At 45.5% G+C, this 17898-nt stretch overlaps 1 protein-coding gene across 2 annotated transcripts in view; it reads right to left on the reverse strand.

The window, feature by feature from the left end:
• sh2d4a (SH2 domain containing 4A) overlaps positions 1 to 17898 on the reverse strand; it is a 59512-nt gene that overhangs the window by 10419 nt on the left and 31195 nt on the right. For both annotated transcript variants that reach the window (XM_033021827.1, XM_033021820.1), the window contains exons 5-6: positions 11735 to 11882; positions 4492 to 4693 (exon numbers count right to left, since the gene is read on the reverse strand). In XM_033021827.1, coding sequence (XP_032877718.1) covers positions 4492 to 4693; positions 11735 to 11882 — 350 coding nt within the window. The remainder of the gene's footprint in view (positions 1 to 4491; positions 4694 to 11734; positions 11883 to 17898) is intronic.

The following is a 17898-nucleotide window of genomic DNA, read 5'->3' on the forward strand; positions in this document are numbered from 1 at the left end:
ATGCTGTGCATTGTGCTTGCTCAGAGGTTGCACCACCTCTCTGTGTGCCGCCTGACAGATTTTTTATCTTTGCACGTGGGAAGTGGAGGAAGCAGACGAGAGCTTCTGCAGCTGGGAGATTCCGCATTGCTGGAAAACATCAAAGGGCGATAAAGAGACACAGAGTGGCATGTAATCAATTAGAAAGGATATCCTTTCCATGGCAGATACTCAACTATATAAATAAAGTAAGCAACAATCCCTCATTGGGGGAGCCTGGCTTTGTTCACCACAGGGAACAAAATATTATTGTAATGTTGAAAAAGTTTAAATGTGCAATCAATAGCTCGGGTTAAGAGGGAATTTTACAGTCACTGACCAAACTAAGAATTCAGCCCTGAGTACACTACGTTTCCTGACTCGAGATGTCTTTTTAAAACACCCAGTAAATACAAATGCGGAAACCCCAATTTGCCCTTCAAGCCATTCTGCTCTTTTCACACGATTTGGTGAACCCGTTAGGGAAATTAGCGAATGTTCATGTTTCATTGTGAGGTTTCCTCCAGCTGCTCCGGGTTCCTCCCACATTCCAAAGTTGTGCATGTTTGTAGGTTAATTGACCTGTGAAATTTGCCAATTAGCGGGTAGGGAGTGGATGAGAAAGTCTGTGGGGGCGCTGCGAGTCGGCTGCATTGCCAGCAGCGTGTTCGTCATTTCTACTTTTTTTGTTTTTTTTAGTGTGTCCAAATGTGTGTTTTAATGTCTCTTGGTGTGTCTTGTGTGGGGGGTGGTTTGGGGGGTAAGAGGGAGAGGGAGAACCGCTTTTGGTCGCCTCCTCCACGGAGAGGTGACTTTTTCTATCTCGCCTTCCTCCCCAATGGACTAGTGCGGCCTTTCCCGGAGTCGGGCCCGGAGTTTCAGCAGTGGGCGCAGCGTGGACTTCTCATCGCGGAGCATGCGAGCCATTGCCGGGGTCGCCGGAAGGGAGTGCTCCGATCGCTGGACCGCAGCTTATAACATCCTGAAGCCGCGGTCTGTGAAGCTTCTAGCTGCAGGCGCAGCGTCTGGAGCCTGGGACCCCTCGTTAGGGATCGTCGGAGAAGAGCTCCGATCGCTGGCCCGCGGCTTCTAGCCACGGGCGCGGCATGGACTTAACGTCCCGAGTGGGATCCCTTGCCGGGGATCCCCGGAGAAGAGCTCCGACCGCCGGCCTACAACACCCTGAAGCCGCAGTCTCCGGTAGTGAAGCGCCGATTCGGGACTTACCGTCACGACGAGAGGGCCTGTACATTCAGCCGCCAGTTTATGGCCCCGACCACGGGGAAACAATGGAGGAGGACTGACTTTGTGCCTTCCACCACAGTGAAGAATGTTGTGGTGGATGTTTGTGTTAAATTTTATTGTGTATTGTGTGTTCTTTTTTGATTGTACCGCTGCTGGCGAATTCATTTCACTGCACTTTATTGTGTATGTGATGAATAAATTTGATTGATTGATTGAAAGTGAGATAATATAGAACGAGTGTGAACGGGTGATTGATGGTCAGCATTGGCTTGGTGGGCCAAAGGATCTATTTCTCGGCTCGAATCAATGAACACACACATTGCATTCATTACCACTCACTGTTGGATACCCTTCACCCATATGCAATCAACCCAATGTCTAAATCCCATGTCAAATGTCTGTGCCATCCCACCAACCTGAACTTTAGAGAAATACTTTGAAGAAACTAAAATAGGTTAGGCTCTGCTTGGGGGATATGGTACCTGTGAGCAGCAGTAAACAGACTCCTGACTTTGTGAATCTGCACCTGAAACGGACTGAGGGTAGTAAATGCATCCAACAAACTTAACAGGCAACTGGGGATAGGAGATAAGAGAGTGGATTGTTAGAGCAGATCTCCAGGCGGCAGACGCTCATGCCATGGAAGACAAAATAAAGGGAAATAATGAACAGCAGAACTCTCTCGCAGCGCTAGCTTTTGATTAAACTGGGCGGCACTGTGGCGCAGTAGAAGAGCTGCTGCCTTACAGTGCCAGAGACCCAGGTTCGATCCTGACTATGGGTGCTGTCTGTATGGTGTTTGTACGTTCTCCCTGCAACTTGCATGGGTTTTCTCCTCCACACTCCAAAGACGTACAGGTTTGTAGGTTAATTGGCTTGGTAAAAAATGTAAATTGTCCCTAGTGCAAGTAGGATAGTGCTGTGGTGTGCAGGGAATCGCTGGTCGGCACAGACTATGTGGGCCAAAGGGCCTGTTTCCACGCTGAATCTCTTGGCAAGCAGGAATCCCCAGATTAGATTTTATATCCATCCTGGTATCACTCTCTCAATACCAACCTTCGGATTACTGGGTGAAAAACCATGTTGCTCCTGGTCATATCAGTTTCCTGTTATGTATTATGATTAAATAGTTATGCATGTCTGAACCACTGGTGTTGAGGAACAGGTTTTGTATTGTTGCCATTTCAGAATCCATCTGTGACCTCACCCCTTCCCAACTCTGGTGCTTTCTCCAACACATTCCACTTCAGATTTAATCGGTGCACTGTTGTTGGCTGTGCAGCAGCTGCATAGTCTCTTGGGTTCTGACGTTTCCTTCCTAAGCTTCTCTTTCTTCCAGAAGCCACTGTTTAGATCATTCCTTGCTGACCTAGAGTTAGTACACCTGCAAGCATTCATTAAATGGCTCAACATCAAACTTTATCTGTGCCGTTCCAGTGAACCAAGTCAGGGATCGGCAACCTTGTTCTGCATAGGGGCCAGGACGCATGTCTGTGAGCGGATGGCGGGCCACATACATCACGTGTACACATAGATCCCGCCCCCATCCTGCCCCGGATGGCAGGCATCAAATTATGTGTTCACATAAGGTAGACAAAAATGCCTCGTGCAATCCTTGCATGTCTCACCCGCTGAGTTTCTGCAGCATTTCTATCTACCTTCAATTTTTCCAGCATCTGCAGTTCTTTCATAAACGTGTTCACAGAAGGTGCGGCCATGCCAGCGGCTTTGCGCAGGATGCGGTATAGCCAGAGCTCAGCGCGCCCGGCCGCCGCCGCTGCTGCTTGGGGTGCTCGGCGGGTCGGATGATTACGGGGGGGGAAATCCACCTGCGGGCCGGATGATTTCGGGTTACAGGCCGAATTCGGCCCGGGGGCCGTAGGTTGCCGACCCCTGGGTTAAAGTCACAAATTCATAAATTATAGTAGAATTAGGCCATTTGGCCCATTGAGTCTACTCTGCCATTCAATAATGGCTGATCTCTGGCTCCTAATCCCATTTTCCTGCCTTGTCCCCATTCCCACAAGTCAGAGTCATACAGCACCCAAAACAGACTCTATGCCCCAACATGCCCATGCCGACCAAGATGTCCCATCTAGTCCCACTTTCCTATCCATGGACCAAAATATCTTTAAAATGCTGTTACAGTACCTGCCTCAACTACCTCATCTGGCCAGCTCATTCCATATACCCACCACCCACATTGTTAACTCGTTGCCTCTCAGGTTCCTATTAAATCGTTTTCCCTCTCACCGTAAAACTATGTCCTCTGGCTCTTGGTTGAAGTACTGTGTAAAAGACTGTGCACCCTATCTATTCCCCTCATGATTTTACACACCTCTAAGACCACTCCTCAGCCTCCTGTGCTCCTTGGAATCAGGTCATAGCGAGCCAAACCTCTCCCTGTAGCTCAACCCCTCAATTCCTGGCAATATCCTTATAAATCTACTCTGCACTAGTTCCAACTTAACGACATCCTTCCCATAGCGGGATGATCAAACTTGAACAATACTCCAATTATGGTCTCCCCAACGTTTTTTACAACGGTAACCCAACATCCCAACCTCTGCACTTATGACCGATGATATTGGCCAAATGTCTTCTTGACCATCCTATCTGTGTTTATGGCATTTTTGAAGGCCTTATGTAAATGCAGGTTATTGTTGTTGTTCCCATCACCTCATTTCCCACCACCAACACCACCCTGCCTCCCCCAAACAGCCTGTAGTGGTCATGGCTAGCTTTGGTTCACTGCCATCAACGACATTACTTTGCCAACCCATAAGTGATACCAGGCACTTACACACCTTAAATGATCTATACTTCGAGTTGACAAAAGGAAAACATTCCTAATACTGAGAACATTTCTAGAACCATTGTGAGCAACAAGATAATTTGAACAAGTTTGTGCAGGTTTTCTTTCTCAATATCCCCAGCAGTCACAATGTTATCAAACTGGCACAAGAATCAGCCACATTAAAAAGGTTTTCACAGGCAACAAAACAGGAAGCAAAACGTACGAAAATTTAAAGATGGTATTTTAAACAGGATGGGAATTTTTCCTGTAGCTCCGACACAATCAGCCTTCTGAAATTCCATGTGCAAGTACACTGAAATAAATAAAACTAGCTGCAAACAAAATGGGTTGAGGTTTGAGGAGTTACAACACTGTACTAAAAGATTCAATGTTAAACCATATCCATCCTTGGGGCTTCACAGGTCGCTCACCTGGCATTGCACTCCTTGGGATTGACAGCAAATCTGCGCGGTGGAATGGGAGGCTTCACTGGAGGCTGGAGCTTTTGAAAGGTCTGTGAGATTGCAGACACCTTTCCCCTCTCGATCGCCTTCAGAGAGTGTCGCTTGTAGTCATCTCGTGCTTGCTTGGCTATCGACCGTCGCTTCTCGTCAGCTACCTTGGATTTCCTTACTGCCGGAGAATGCAGAAAGCAAATGAGAGTGGAGCAGGAAGGGTTTGTGTTTCAGTTGTCATAAGAGCTCAGATTGCAGGAAACTAAAGTATTTTTCCCCCCCAAAACAGCTTCAATTGGAACACAGTACCAAATGCACAGTGGCGCAGCAGTAAGAGTTGCTGACTCACAGTGCCATACCTGGGTTCAATCTCGACCTCCAGTGCTGTTTGTGTGGAGTTTGCACGTTCTCCGTGGCCGTGTGGGTTTCCTGCAGGTGCTCTTGTTTCCTCCCACATCCCACAGATGGGTAGGTATGTAGGTCAATTGGCTTATGTAAATCGCCCCTAGTGTGTAGGATAGAATTAGTGATTCTAATATGGGTGATTGCTGGTCAGTGTGGATTCAGTGGGCCGAAGAGCCTGTTTCAATGCTGTATCATTGGGACTAAAATCTAAAACTAGATACCAAATCAAGTCGCTGGCAATTGAGACATTGTCAAATGTACTGAGATAAAATATATGGAGTGATTGGAAAATTACCAATATTAAAAAGGTAGCAAGGCAGAATAGTGAGAATTATAGGCCGGTTAGTCTGACTTCAGTGGTGGTAGGATTTTAGAGTCCATTATAAAGGATGAGGTTACGGAGTACTTCGAAGTTCACGATAAAATAAGCCAAAGTCAGCATGGGTTTGTGAAGGGGAGATCTTGCTTGACAAATTTGCTGGAATTCTTTGAAGTAAATAGCAGGACAGACAAAGGACAGTCAGTAGATGTTGTTTACTTAGATTTTCAGAAAGCCTTTGATAAGGTGCCACACGTTAGGCTGCTAAGGAAGATGAGAGCTCACACCATCAAAGAGCCGATACTAGCATGGATAGCAGGTTGGCTGGACGGCAGAAGACAAAGAGTGGCAATAAAGGGGGCTTTTTCTGGTTGGCTGCCAGTGACTAGTGGAGTTCCGCAAGGGTCGGTGCTGGGGCCACTACTTTTCACGTTGTATATTAATAATTTGGACGAGGGGATTGAAGGCTTTGTGGCAAAGTTTGCAGATGATACGAAAATAAGTGGAGGGGCAGGTAGCGTAGGGAAAGCAGGGAATCTGCAGAAGGACTTGGACAGGTTGGGAGAGTGGGCAGAGAAGTGGCAGATGGAATAGTGTAGAAAAGTGTGGAGTCATGCATTTTGGTATTTGGTATTAGCAATAAAGATGCAGACTATTTTCTAATTGGGGTGCAAAGGGACCTGGGAGTGCTGGTGCAGGCTTCCTGAAAAGTTAATCTGCAAATCAAATCAGTAGTAAAGAAAGTTGTATACAAAAACAGGGATGTAATGTTGAGGCTCTATAAGGCACCATATCTGAGAAAGGATGTGCTGGTTCTGGAGAGGGTCCAGAGGAGGCTTACAAGGATGATCTCAAGAATGAGTAGGTTAACCTATGATGAGCGTTTGTCAGCACTGGGCGGGTGTTTAAAAGAATGAGGGGTGGACCTCATTGAAACATACAGAATAGTGAAAGGCTTGGATAGAGTGGATATGGAGAGGATGTTTCCACTAGTGGGAGAGTCTAGGACTAGAGGTCATAGCCTCAGAAATAAAGGACTTTCTTTTAGGAAGGAGATGAAGAGAAATTTCCTTAGTTAGATAGGTGAATCTGTGGAATTCTTAGCCATTTTTTTATGGCAGAGATAGATAAATTCTTGATTAATACAGGTGTCAGAGATTATGGGGAGAAGGCAGGACAATGGGGTTAGTAGCGTGAGATAGATCAGCCATGATTGAATGTCAGAGTAGACTTGATGTGCCAAATGGCCTAATTCTACCCCTATTCCTTATGACCTCATGTTAAAATAATGAAGGGAATGCAAAACGTTCTACTATTTTGCTTCACAGAGGCATCTTGGCACTTTTAATAAGGGAAATTTGATGATATTACTCACTGGAAAATCGAAGAACAAATCAATAGAGAATCTAGATTTTGACCATTCAGGTGCACCCACTTACTTACTGATTGCCCCAAAGCCTGCAATTTGATTGATTCAGTTATTCAACATAAACCTGAAGCTCCACCAACAATGGCAAGTCCTCTCCAATGATCTTCAAAAATGAGAAGCCAATGTGCAGAAGATTTTGGGTCAAAAGGATCACCCAGCATAAGACTTTGGAACCATCGTTACAGGCATAATTGTCCTGACTTAATAGGACCATGTGGTCACCCAGTCATAAACTCAGTGGATCTTGCTGAAAAAAGGTTCCATCTATTGACACAACCAAATGACCTCTATGATGGACATGTTTGTCACTGATCATATTAATTACTGGCCTACGAGAATTGCATGTGGCCAAGGGGTAAACAGCATCCAAGTGACAGATTAGATCATGTTACTGTTCATCACATCAGATTAAATTTGAAACCACAATAGCAGAACAGGTTTCCATGTAAAGCCCAGCAATTTCAGGAATTCAAGAGAGAGGCAGAGCGACATACGAACAAAGAATCGTCATTCCTGTTCCGTGTGGAGGAGTTAAGATTGAGCACACACTATAGTTGCATTGGAAAAGAACTTCACCCAATTAACCAGTACATTAGATGCAGGACATATTGTGGCTTTTCTGGTCCATGATCAAATGTTAAACGGGATGCACTCTGTTACATGTCCCTGAGTCTGTGTTTTCAAACCTCTGTACCTCTTGCCTGATGGGAGAGGGGAGAAGAGGGATATGGGACTAACATGAGTGGGACTAGAGTAGATGAGGCATCTCGTTTTCATGGGCACGGTGAGCCAAAGGGCCCGTTTCCATGCTGAATGACAGTGACAGAAGATGCCTGCACTATGCAGCAGCCGGCAAGTCCATGCTAGGCTTCCAAATGCTCACTCATGTGTACGGGCAATACATAAGTCGGGCGATCATAAACTGCAGAAGACTTGTATAATAAATATATAAAAATAAAGGACTGCTGCCTGCAGCGCCACAGAACCAGATTTGATCCCGACTGATCCCACAGAACCAGGGCCACAGTTTAAGAATTAGGGTTAAGCCATTTAGAACGGAGATGAGGAAACACTTTTTCACACAGAGAGTTGCGAATCTGTGGGGTTCTCTGCCCTAGAGGGGTGGCCTGTTCTCTGGATACTTCCAAGAGAGAGCTAGATAAGTCTCTTAAAGATAGCGGAGTCAGGGGATATGGGGAGATAGGGGAACGGGTACTGGACGGGAAAGGAATGGAGGGTTATGGTCTGAATGCAGGTAGATGGGACTAGGGGAGAATAAGTGTTCGGCACGGACTAGAAGGGCTGAGTTGGCCTGTTTCCATGCTGTAATTGTTATATGGTTATATGGTATATGATTGTGGATGATCAGCCATGATCACATTGAATGGCGGTGCTGGCTCGAAGGGCCATATGGCCTACTCCTGCACCTATTGTCTATTGTTGGTGATATCTGTACAGACTTTACACATTCTCCCTGTGATCACGTGGGTTTTCTCCAGGTCCTCTGGATTCCTCCCACATTCCATGGACGTTTACATGGCTTTTGTAAAATTGCAAGTCGTCTTTGGTGCGTAGGATAGTGCTAATGTGCGGGGTGACCGCTGGTCGGTGCGGACTCGGATGGCCGAAGGTCCTGTTTCCGCACTCTAAAGTCTAAAGAATGGAGTTACTCCATTGATAAGCAAGTCAAATCCTGCTAGCCTACTCTGGGCTCCTGTTAGAAGATAATCTTAACTGCTCTTTCAATACTACATTCAGCAATACATTTTGCCCCTTCATTAATTAATTTGCACTGCCCTTATTGCTGCCTGTTGAACTCACTCTTCAATTAGAGGAGAGATTGGGTCACTGCTTTCAGGCACTAAATGACCATTTTATTTTTGAAAAGAGCAATCTAATGAAGGTTTTTTACCTCGGGAGAGAGACTCGAGTTAATGAAGCAGTTGGACTGTGGATGCCTACATGGATCTAGACTCCAAGCTCTGAACCAGTCAGAAACGGACATCAAATCTCCTGGAGAATTATCTTTAATTAGCAAATTTACATTACGACTCAAATTCTCCCAGCAATTGCTTTACCAAATAGGGTTACTAGGAATGTTTTTTGTTTAAAAAAACCCCCAAAAAAAACCTAACCTATGCCTGATGAGATGATTTCAATAGGTTTCAGAAAACACGCTACATAGTTTCACGACTATCCCTGGTGTCTTATCAATACGGGATACAGGAGCGGTCCTGAGCTTTATTCTACCTCATTGTAAACAATAGACTATCTTTAATCAGACTTTATCTTGCACTATATATTATTCCCTTTATCCTGTATCTGTGCCTTGTCGATTGTAATCATATACAGTCTTTCCACTGACTGGATAATAAATTATTCTGCAATAATCTACCTCTTGGACCATCCAGTATTCACAGACTTTATCAGAATCTATTTGACCCAAAACAGCAACTTTCCACAGGCATCATCTAACCTGCCGAGTGCATCCAGCATTTTCCATATCTATTTCAGATTGCCACCAGCTAGTTTTTACTCAGTTAATCAAATCCTTTAGTCATCATCATATTACTTTTTAGCAAGATCTTTCTTTGTACAAGGACTACACTTCTGAAGAAAGGTCCCAATCAGACACAAAAAGCTGGGCTGGAGTAACTCAGTGGGTCAGACAGCATCTCTGGAGAAAAGGTGATGTTTCTGATCGACTGAATTGACCTTCTTCAGACTGAAGCGACACCTATTCCTTTTCTCCAGAGATGCTGTCTGACCCACTGAGTTAATCCAGCTTTTTGTGTCTATATTCGGTTTAAACCAGCATCTGCAGGCCCTTCCTACTTCCAATCAGAAACATTGCCTGTCCATTCCCTCCATAGATGCTGCCTGACCTGCTACATTTCTTCAGCACTTAGCATTTTGCTCAAGTTTCCAGCATCTGCAGTTCCTCGTCTCTATACTGCCAAAGTGTTTTGCTAGCTGCGTATTACTCTCGGCCCTTTCATTTCCATAACACCTTTCAAAAAACACAGGAAATCTTCAGTTTCTTGATTTTGCTCTGCATTGTTCCTACTCACAGATCATCTGGCTGCTCTGTTGCGGCTTGTGTGCTCACTAGTTGTTCTCCAATCTCCTCTTGACTTCACCATTCGGGAGGTTGGAAATCTTGGTTTCTACCACTGATAAACATCCTGAAGAGATTCTGAAGGCCAGCGAGCAACAGTGCAGACTCATGGGTAGATTGTACATCAAGTGAGGGGCTCATGGCTCAAGAGAATTAAACTCAAATTGCCAATTGAAGCTAAACTCAAACAAATTAGGCCAAAGGGCATCATGAGAAGGAATAGAGTACATAGGGCTTACGGCTCCCCAATAAGGATAATGGAGCAATATGGATAATGGACCAATATGGACCAATGCAGGAATAGCAAGATGGATTCAGCAGTGGCTGAATGGGAGAAGCCAGAGGGTAATGGTGGATGGCTGTTTGTCGGGTTGGAGGCAGGTGACTAGTGGGGTGCCTCAGGGATCTGTGTTGGGTCCTTTGTTGTTTGTCATGTACATCAATGATCTGGATGAAGGGGTGGTAAATTGGATTAGTAAGTATGCAGATGATACCAAGATAGGGGGTGTTGTGGATAATGAAGAGGATTTCCAAAGTCTACAGAGTGATTTAGGCCATTTGGAAAAATGGGCTGAAAGATGGCAGATGGAGTTTAATGCTGATAAATGTGAGGTGTTACACCTTGGCAGGACAAATCAAAATAGGACGTACATGATAAATGGTAGGGAATTGAAGAATACAGTTGAACAGAGGGATCTGGGAATAACCGTGCATAGTTCCTTGAAGGTGGAATCTCATATAGATAGGGTGGTAAAGAAAGCTTTTGGTATGCTAGCCTTTATAAATCAGAGCATTGAGTATAGAAGCTGGGATGTAATGTTAAAATTGTACAAGGCATTGGTGAGACCAAATCTGGAGTATGGTGTACAATTTTGGTCGCCCAATTATAGGAAGGATGTCAACAAAATAGAGAGAGTACAGAGGAGATTTACTAGAATGTTGCCTGGGTTTCAACAACTAAGTTACAGAGATAGGTTGAATAAGTTAGGTCTTTATTCTCTGGAGCGCAGAAGGTTAAGGGGGGACTTGATAGAGGTCTTTAAAATGATGAGAGGGATAGACAGAGTTGATGTGATCAAGCTTTTCCCTTTGAGAATAGGGAAGATTCAAACAAGAGGACATGACTTCAGAATTAAGGGACAGAAGTTTAGGGGTAACATTAGGGGGAACTTCTTTACTCAGAGAGTGGTAGCGGTGTGGAATGAGCTTCCAGTGGAAGTGGTGGCGGCAGGTTCGTTGGTATCATTTAAGAATAAATTGGATAGGCATATGGATGAGAAGGGAATGGAGGGTTATGGTATGAGTGCAGGCAGGTGGGACTAAGGGAAAAAAATTGTTCGGCGCGGACTTGTAGGGCCGAGATGGCCTGTTTCCGTGCTGTAATTGTTATATGGTTATATGGTTATATGGATCATGTGCAGCTGAGGAGATTAGTTTATCTTAGCACCATGTTTGGCATAGACATTGTGGGCTGTTCCTTTAGACCAGAGATATGGCACAGAAACAGGCCCTTCGACCCATCGAGTCAGCGCCATCCAGCATTCATCACGTACATTAGAACGAGCACCATCCTACACACTGGGGCCAATTTACAATTTTTAACCAAAGCCAATTAAATTACAAACCTGTGCATCTTTGGAGTGTGGGAGGAAACCCACCTGGAAAAAACCCCACATGGTCACAGGGAGAAAATTCAAACTCTGTAAAGACAGCGCCCACAGTCAGGATCGAAACCCAGGACTCTGGCGCTGTAAGGCAGCGCCACTGTGCCGCCCTGCACTGTTTTACGTTCAAATCATTTCCCCCCACATTCACCAGAGGACATTGTGGGAGAAACATGCTAAAGATACCTAGAGTGGGCACATTTAAATTCCTGTAGACTCCCCACCTGCTCAAAAAGTTAGCTCATGACCCTTGAAAGGCTTCACAAGTGGCAGCTTTTACTCACAGCTCTCACGCCACACGAGATCTTCCTTTTCATTCTTTTGGACCATTTCCTGGGCTTCCTTCAGGTTAATGTACAACTGCTGAGTCCTCTCCTCTTCCAGGCACTTGATCTCCACCTCTTGTTTCTTGCGTTCCTCCTCCTCTTTTTGCTTTGTGGGTAAAGTGCATTATGTTACTTCATGACGCCATCCAGCAATGAAATTCCCACAAGCTCCCATGCATTTTAAATACCAAATAAATTCCTTTCCTCCCCCCACCCCCACCCCAATACCATGGCAGAAAACAATTTCCTCATACTTCAACCTAACATTCAGAAGCAATCCTTTCTGCTTCCAAATATGGATTAAAAGTTGTAATATGCACTGATATATATTTTACGAGTTTTACAAGAACAAGCACAATATTCAAGCAGATTGTGCACAGTAATTGTTTATAAGGTACAGTGAGTGGACAGTTAATTATCCCGTTCTCAATTTTAGAAAATTTGGTCTCTTTCACATCTTCAAGATCATTTATTTTCATGATAAAAATGAAATCCAACAAATTGTCCCTTGTGTGCAGGATAGTGTTAGTGCAGGGCTCGAAATTAGCGGTTGCCCGGGTGCCACTGACCACTCAAAGCGCCGCCGGGCAACCTAAACACAGAGTCATTTTGCCCGGCTTGGCAACCAGATACTGGTTTGTACCGAAGATACACAAAAAACTGGAGTAACTCCGCGGGTCAGGCAGCATCTCTGTAGAAAATGAACGCAACGTTTTGTGTCGGCGGTGACGGCTGTATTGCGTGGGAAAGATACTAGATGCGGGGTAAGGAAGGGTCGGAGCGAATGACGGCCCCCAAACAGCGGCTCCATCACCTCCTCCTCCCGCCCCCCGCCTGCCCTGATAGCGGCCGCTGCTTGCAAACCCGCTAACGGTGCTTTCAATACAAACCCTCCTGCACGCCGAGGCCGGGAGGAGGGAGGGAGGGGGAAGCATCGGCGTGCGGGAGGGTTTATATTGAAAGCACCATTAGTGGGTTTGCAAGCAGTGGCCGCTATCAGGGCGGGCGGGGTGCGGGAGGAGGAGGAGCTGGAGCCGCTGTCACGGCCGCTGCTGCCGCTGTGCGGGACCCATCATTCGCTCCGACCCTTCTGAAGCAGCTGCACCATAGACCCTATAGCTATGGGATCTTTGAGCTGCACCGCTCGGCCCCGCACCTTGCTGTTGGCTGGCGGAGGATGGAGGTGGTGACGAGGAAATCCCAACGGCCAAGGCAGCGGGCGATGTTGCCCGAGGAGCGCTGACCTTCCTTCCTCCATACCTCGCCCCTCTTCTCTCTCTCTCTCTCTCTCTCACACACGCCCCCCCCTTATCCTGGGACCCCTCCTCTCCATCCCGCACTGATCCCCATTCCCGCCTCTATTCAGTCCTCACTGACATCCCCTGTGCTCCCCTCCCCATATCCCCCCCCCCAATCTATTCATCCTGCGCTGATCACCCTATCCACCTCGCATTGATTCTCCTACCCCCCCCCCCCCCCCCCCCCATCCATCCTACACTGGTCCCCCAGTTCACCCTGTACTTACCCCTTTCCCATCCATCCTGCATTTCTCCTCCATCCATCCTGTACTGATCCCCCATCCATCCTGTACTAATCCATGCATTCATCCCGTACTGACCCACCCTCCATTTACCCTGCACCTTCCCCTCATTCATCCTGTAGTGATCCCCCATTCATCCTGCACAGACCCTCCGATCCACACTGTACTGACAACCCCCCCCCCCCCCCCATTCATCCTGCGCTGATCTCCCCCCCTCCCCCATCCATCCTGTACTGATCCTCCCATTTAAGAAGAATGGGGAGAACAGTCTGAAGAAGGGTCTCAACCGGAAACGTTGCCTATTTCCTTTGCTCCATAGATGCTGCCTCACCCGCTGAGTTTCTCCAGCACTTTTGTCTACCCCCATCCATCCCGTACTGAACCCCCCATTCAACATCACTGACATCCCCCGTGCTCTCCCCTCACAATTTTACCTACTCCAACCAACTAATTCACCTGCCTCAATCCATCCATTCTGCACCTACTGCCTTCTAATCCCCCTCCCCCCCGCCATCTATTCACCCCGCATTGATTCACACACACACCCCTCCCTGACTTTATTGTCCTGGGAATGTCTTCAGAGCGAAAATTGACTATGTTTGATAACGGAATGCAATCAAATGTGTTTTAATTCCCAATGTTATTATTTGTTTTAATCCATAAAGATGGATTAATTAAATTGTGAACACGTGGAACATTAAAACCGCAGTGTTCGATTGTCACTGCTACCGTTGACACGTTATTACAGAATTCATTTTAACGGCAAATCAATGCTCTTAATATGGAGTATCAGTACTGTAGTTATTTAATAAGCAACATTCACAACTATACGTACGCATATATGTTACCATGGTCCAGGATTTATTGACACAGGTTGATCATATGCTGAATAATCCAACCACATTTGTTTGGAAGTGGAAAGAACTAATAGAAATTGCATTCATTGCAACGTGTAAAAAGAGTTGAGATACTGTCTTATAATTTTGCTGCATGTCATTGTGGGATATATCATGTCTTGATTGGTGAATATGTTTAGTTTGTGACTTTATTTGAAGCAGAAATAATATGTGAATGCTTCATTGAGTATAATTCCAACTGGTAACTACACACTTTGTCCAAGCACATTATCGCACCCGTCATGCAAGCCATCTTAAATGACCACCTAAACTGTCATTTGGCAACCTAAAAAGCTGCCAAGGTTGCCCGGCTGGCAACAGGGAAAAAAAGTTATTCGGGAGCCCTGTAGTGTGCTGGTTGGCACGATCTTGATGGGCCGAAGGGCCTATTACCATGCTGTATCTCCAAACTAAACAACTTCGAAGCAATATTCCTTTTTGTTGCTTAATAAAAACATGCAAGATGAAATGGAAAGTATAACATCATAGGTCATGTTGGTATATTGGAAACAGATAATGCAACATGATTCACGGACTCCCCGGGGCACTGAACTGCAGACTAAGCTTTAATTAAGATTTCCACAGAGGTTCCCTCTTCCCCCAGGATAGAGCCCGTGAATCAGCCACTCAAGAATGTGGTTGGTTTAGAGCAGATGACAGGTCACCTCGCATCTTTTGACACCCTTACTAATCTAGAACCTGTCAATTTCCACTTTAAAAATACCCAGACGGCCTCCACAGCCACCTGAGGCAATGAATTCCACAGATTCACCTCTCTTCCAAAGGTATTTCTTTAGCCGAGGAGACAATGAAGTATATCCTTTTATTCTGAGGCTGTGCCCCCTATTCCAAGACTCTCCTACTAGTGAAAACATCCTCTCCACACCCACCCTATGCAGGCCTTTCACTATTTGGTAAGTTTCAATGAGATTCCCCTTCATCCTTCTAAATTCCAGTTAGTAAAGGCCCAGAGACGTCAAATACTTTTACAGCCATCCACACAAACCCTATGTACCAGGTCTGTAGAATATGCCATAGCAATTCAAGTATTGTCTAGGAAAGGGGGAGATGCAACGAGACCTGGGTGTCATGGTACACCAGTCATTGAAAGTAGGCATGCAGGTGCAGCAGGCAGTGAAGAAAGCGTATGGTATGTTAGCATTCATAGCAAAAGGATTTGAGTATAGGAGCAGGGAGGTTCTACTGCAGTTGTACAGGGTCTTGGTGAGACCACACCTGGAGTATTGCGTACAGTTTTGGTCTCCTAATCTGAGGAAAGACATTCTTGCCCTAGAGGGAGAACAGAGAAGGTTCACCAGACTGATTCCTGGGATGTCAGGACTTTCATATGAAGAAAGACTGGATAGACTCGGCTTGTACTCACTAGAATTTAGAAGATTGAGGGGGAATCTTATAGAAACTTACAAAATTCTTAAGGGGTTGGACAGGCTAGATGCAGGAAGTTTGTTCCCGATGTTGGGGAAGTCCAGAACAAGGGGTCACAGTTTAAGGATAAGGGGGAAATCTTTTAGGACCGAGATGAGAAAAACATTTTTCACACAGAGAGTGATGAATCTCTGGAATTCTCTGCCACAGAAGGTAGTTGAGGCCAGTTCATTGGCTATATTTAAGAGGGAGTTAGATGTGGCCCTTGTGGCTAAAGGGATCAGGGGGTATGGAGAGAAGGCAGGTACAGCATACTGAGTTGGATGATCAGCCATGATCATATTGAATGGCGGTGCAGGCTCGAAGGGCCGAATGGCCTACTCCTGCACCTATTTTCTATGTTTCTATCAGAGTATCTGCCCCCAACACCTGGGCAGTGCATTCCAGACACCAATCACCCTCCATGTGGAAAATTGGTCACCCTCACCACCCATCAGAGCCCATGTAAACCTCCTACCTTTCCGAAGTGTGGAAATAGACCCTTCGGACCAACTTGCCCACCTACACATCCCACCCACCTTCGTTTGGCCCATATCCCTCGAAATCTGTCCTATCCAGCTTTTCTTAATACACCTCCATTAATTATGAGAGAGCACATCTATGAAGGGAAAAGAAAAGTAATGCAATAGGCAGAGGAGGTTTAGTTCAATGGTAGCAATGCTGAGAAATTCAGGTGTTGAATACCCCCACTATAATGGCTGGTAATGTATTATGATCGATTACTGAAATGAATTTATCAATTGAGTCAGCTATTCTGCCACCTACTTTCATTCACATCCATGTCTGTTACATAATCGATGGCTTGTGGGCTCAAAGTTACTCTTTACTTCTATTCACATCATTCAACAAAATTTAGAAGGAATCGATGTGTTCAGGAATGGACCTTGTGTGCAGAGAAGACAAACTTTCTTGTACTGAAGCAGTTTCAGCAATTCGTGTTGTGTTCATATAAGCAAAGAGGTGGTTCTGAACCAGTTCAACATAAATAACTTGCCATCTCATCACTGCAAGACCCTAAATAAAAATAGACACTGTTTTATCACCGAACAGCAATATGCTGTTTGCGGTACAACAGGGATGTCATGACAAAACGCCAGAGTAAAACGTCATAGATAATTGAAATATAGAGGCACTAGTAAGAGTAGGACACATGACCTGTCAAGTAAACACCATCATTTTATTGCACCTCAACATTTGCAGAAAGTTTAAGAAACAATTAGACAATACATGGATAGGAAGGACTGCAGATGCTGGTTTAAACCGAAGATAGACAAAAAGTTGGAGTAACTCAGCGGGTCAGACAGCATCTCTAGAGAAAAGGAATAGGTGACGTTCGGGTCGAGACCCCTTTCCAGAGTGCTGTCTGACATGCTGAGTTACACCAGGCTTTTGTGTCTATCTTAGGTACATGGATAGGATATGTTTAGTGAGACATGGGCCAAAGGTGGGACTTGTGTAACTGGGACATTTGCCGGTGTGGGCAAGTTGGGCCAAAGGGCCTGTTTCCACGCTGAACGACTGACTCAACTATTTTCCTGCCCAATTCCCACAACCCCTAATTTCCCCTCAAGTCTTACACCCTAGAAAGGAATATAATGCAATGCAGATAACATAATAAATACAAGCAACTGCAGATAATGGTTTACAAAAGAGACAGGGCTGAAGTAACTCAGCGGGTCAGGCAGCATCCCTGGAGAATAGGGATAGGTGACGTTTCGGGTTAGGACCTTTCTTCAGACAGAGTCATAGAGCCCCTTCAGCCCAGCTTGCCCACACCGACCAATATGTCCCATCTACACTAGTCCCACCTGCCTCCATTTGGCCCATATCCATCCAAACCTGTCCTATCCATGTACCCATCTAATTGTTTCTTAAACTCTTGAGAATGTCTACATTACTGAAGCAAGCCAAAATAAGTTTTCCAGATTCACGCTTGATTCTGAACTGAAAACGCATTTCAGGGGAATGTGTTTAGATTGTGTCTAAAGGATACCAGCAAATCAGCTCTCGTTCTTCGTGTGTTCTCAGTAACCAGTCTCAAGTAAAATTAACCCTCATTAACCATAACCCAACCCCCAATGTCACAGCATAGCTGAAATCTCAACAATCCATGAATTGCAGGACAAACCTGCAAGTGGAGCATTTCACAGAGCAATTTTGCCTTGGAAGGTTTAAAGGAGTTTTAAACTAACTGGTTAAGCTGGTCAGGCAGCATCTCTGAGGAACATGAATAGGTGAAG

The sequence above is a fragment of the Amblyraja radiata genome, chromosome 1, assembly GCF_010909765.2.
Source record: "Amblyraja radiata isolate CabotCenter1 chromosome 1, sAmbRad1.1.pri, whole genome shotgun sequence".
Classification (NCBI taxonomy): Eukaryota; Metazoa; Chordata; class Chondrichthyes; order Rajiformes; family Rajidae; genus Amblyraja; species Amblyraja radiata.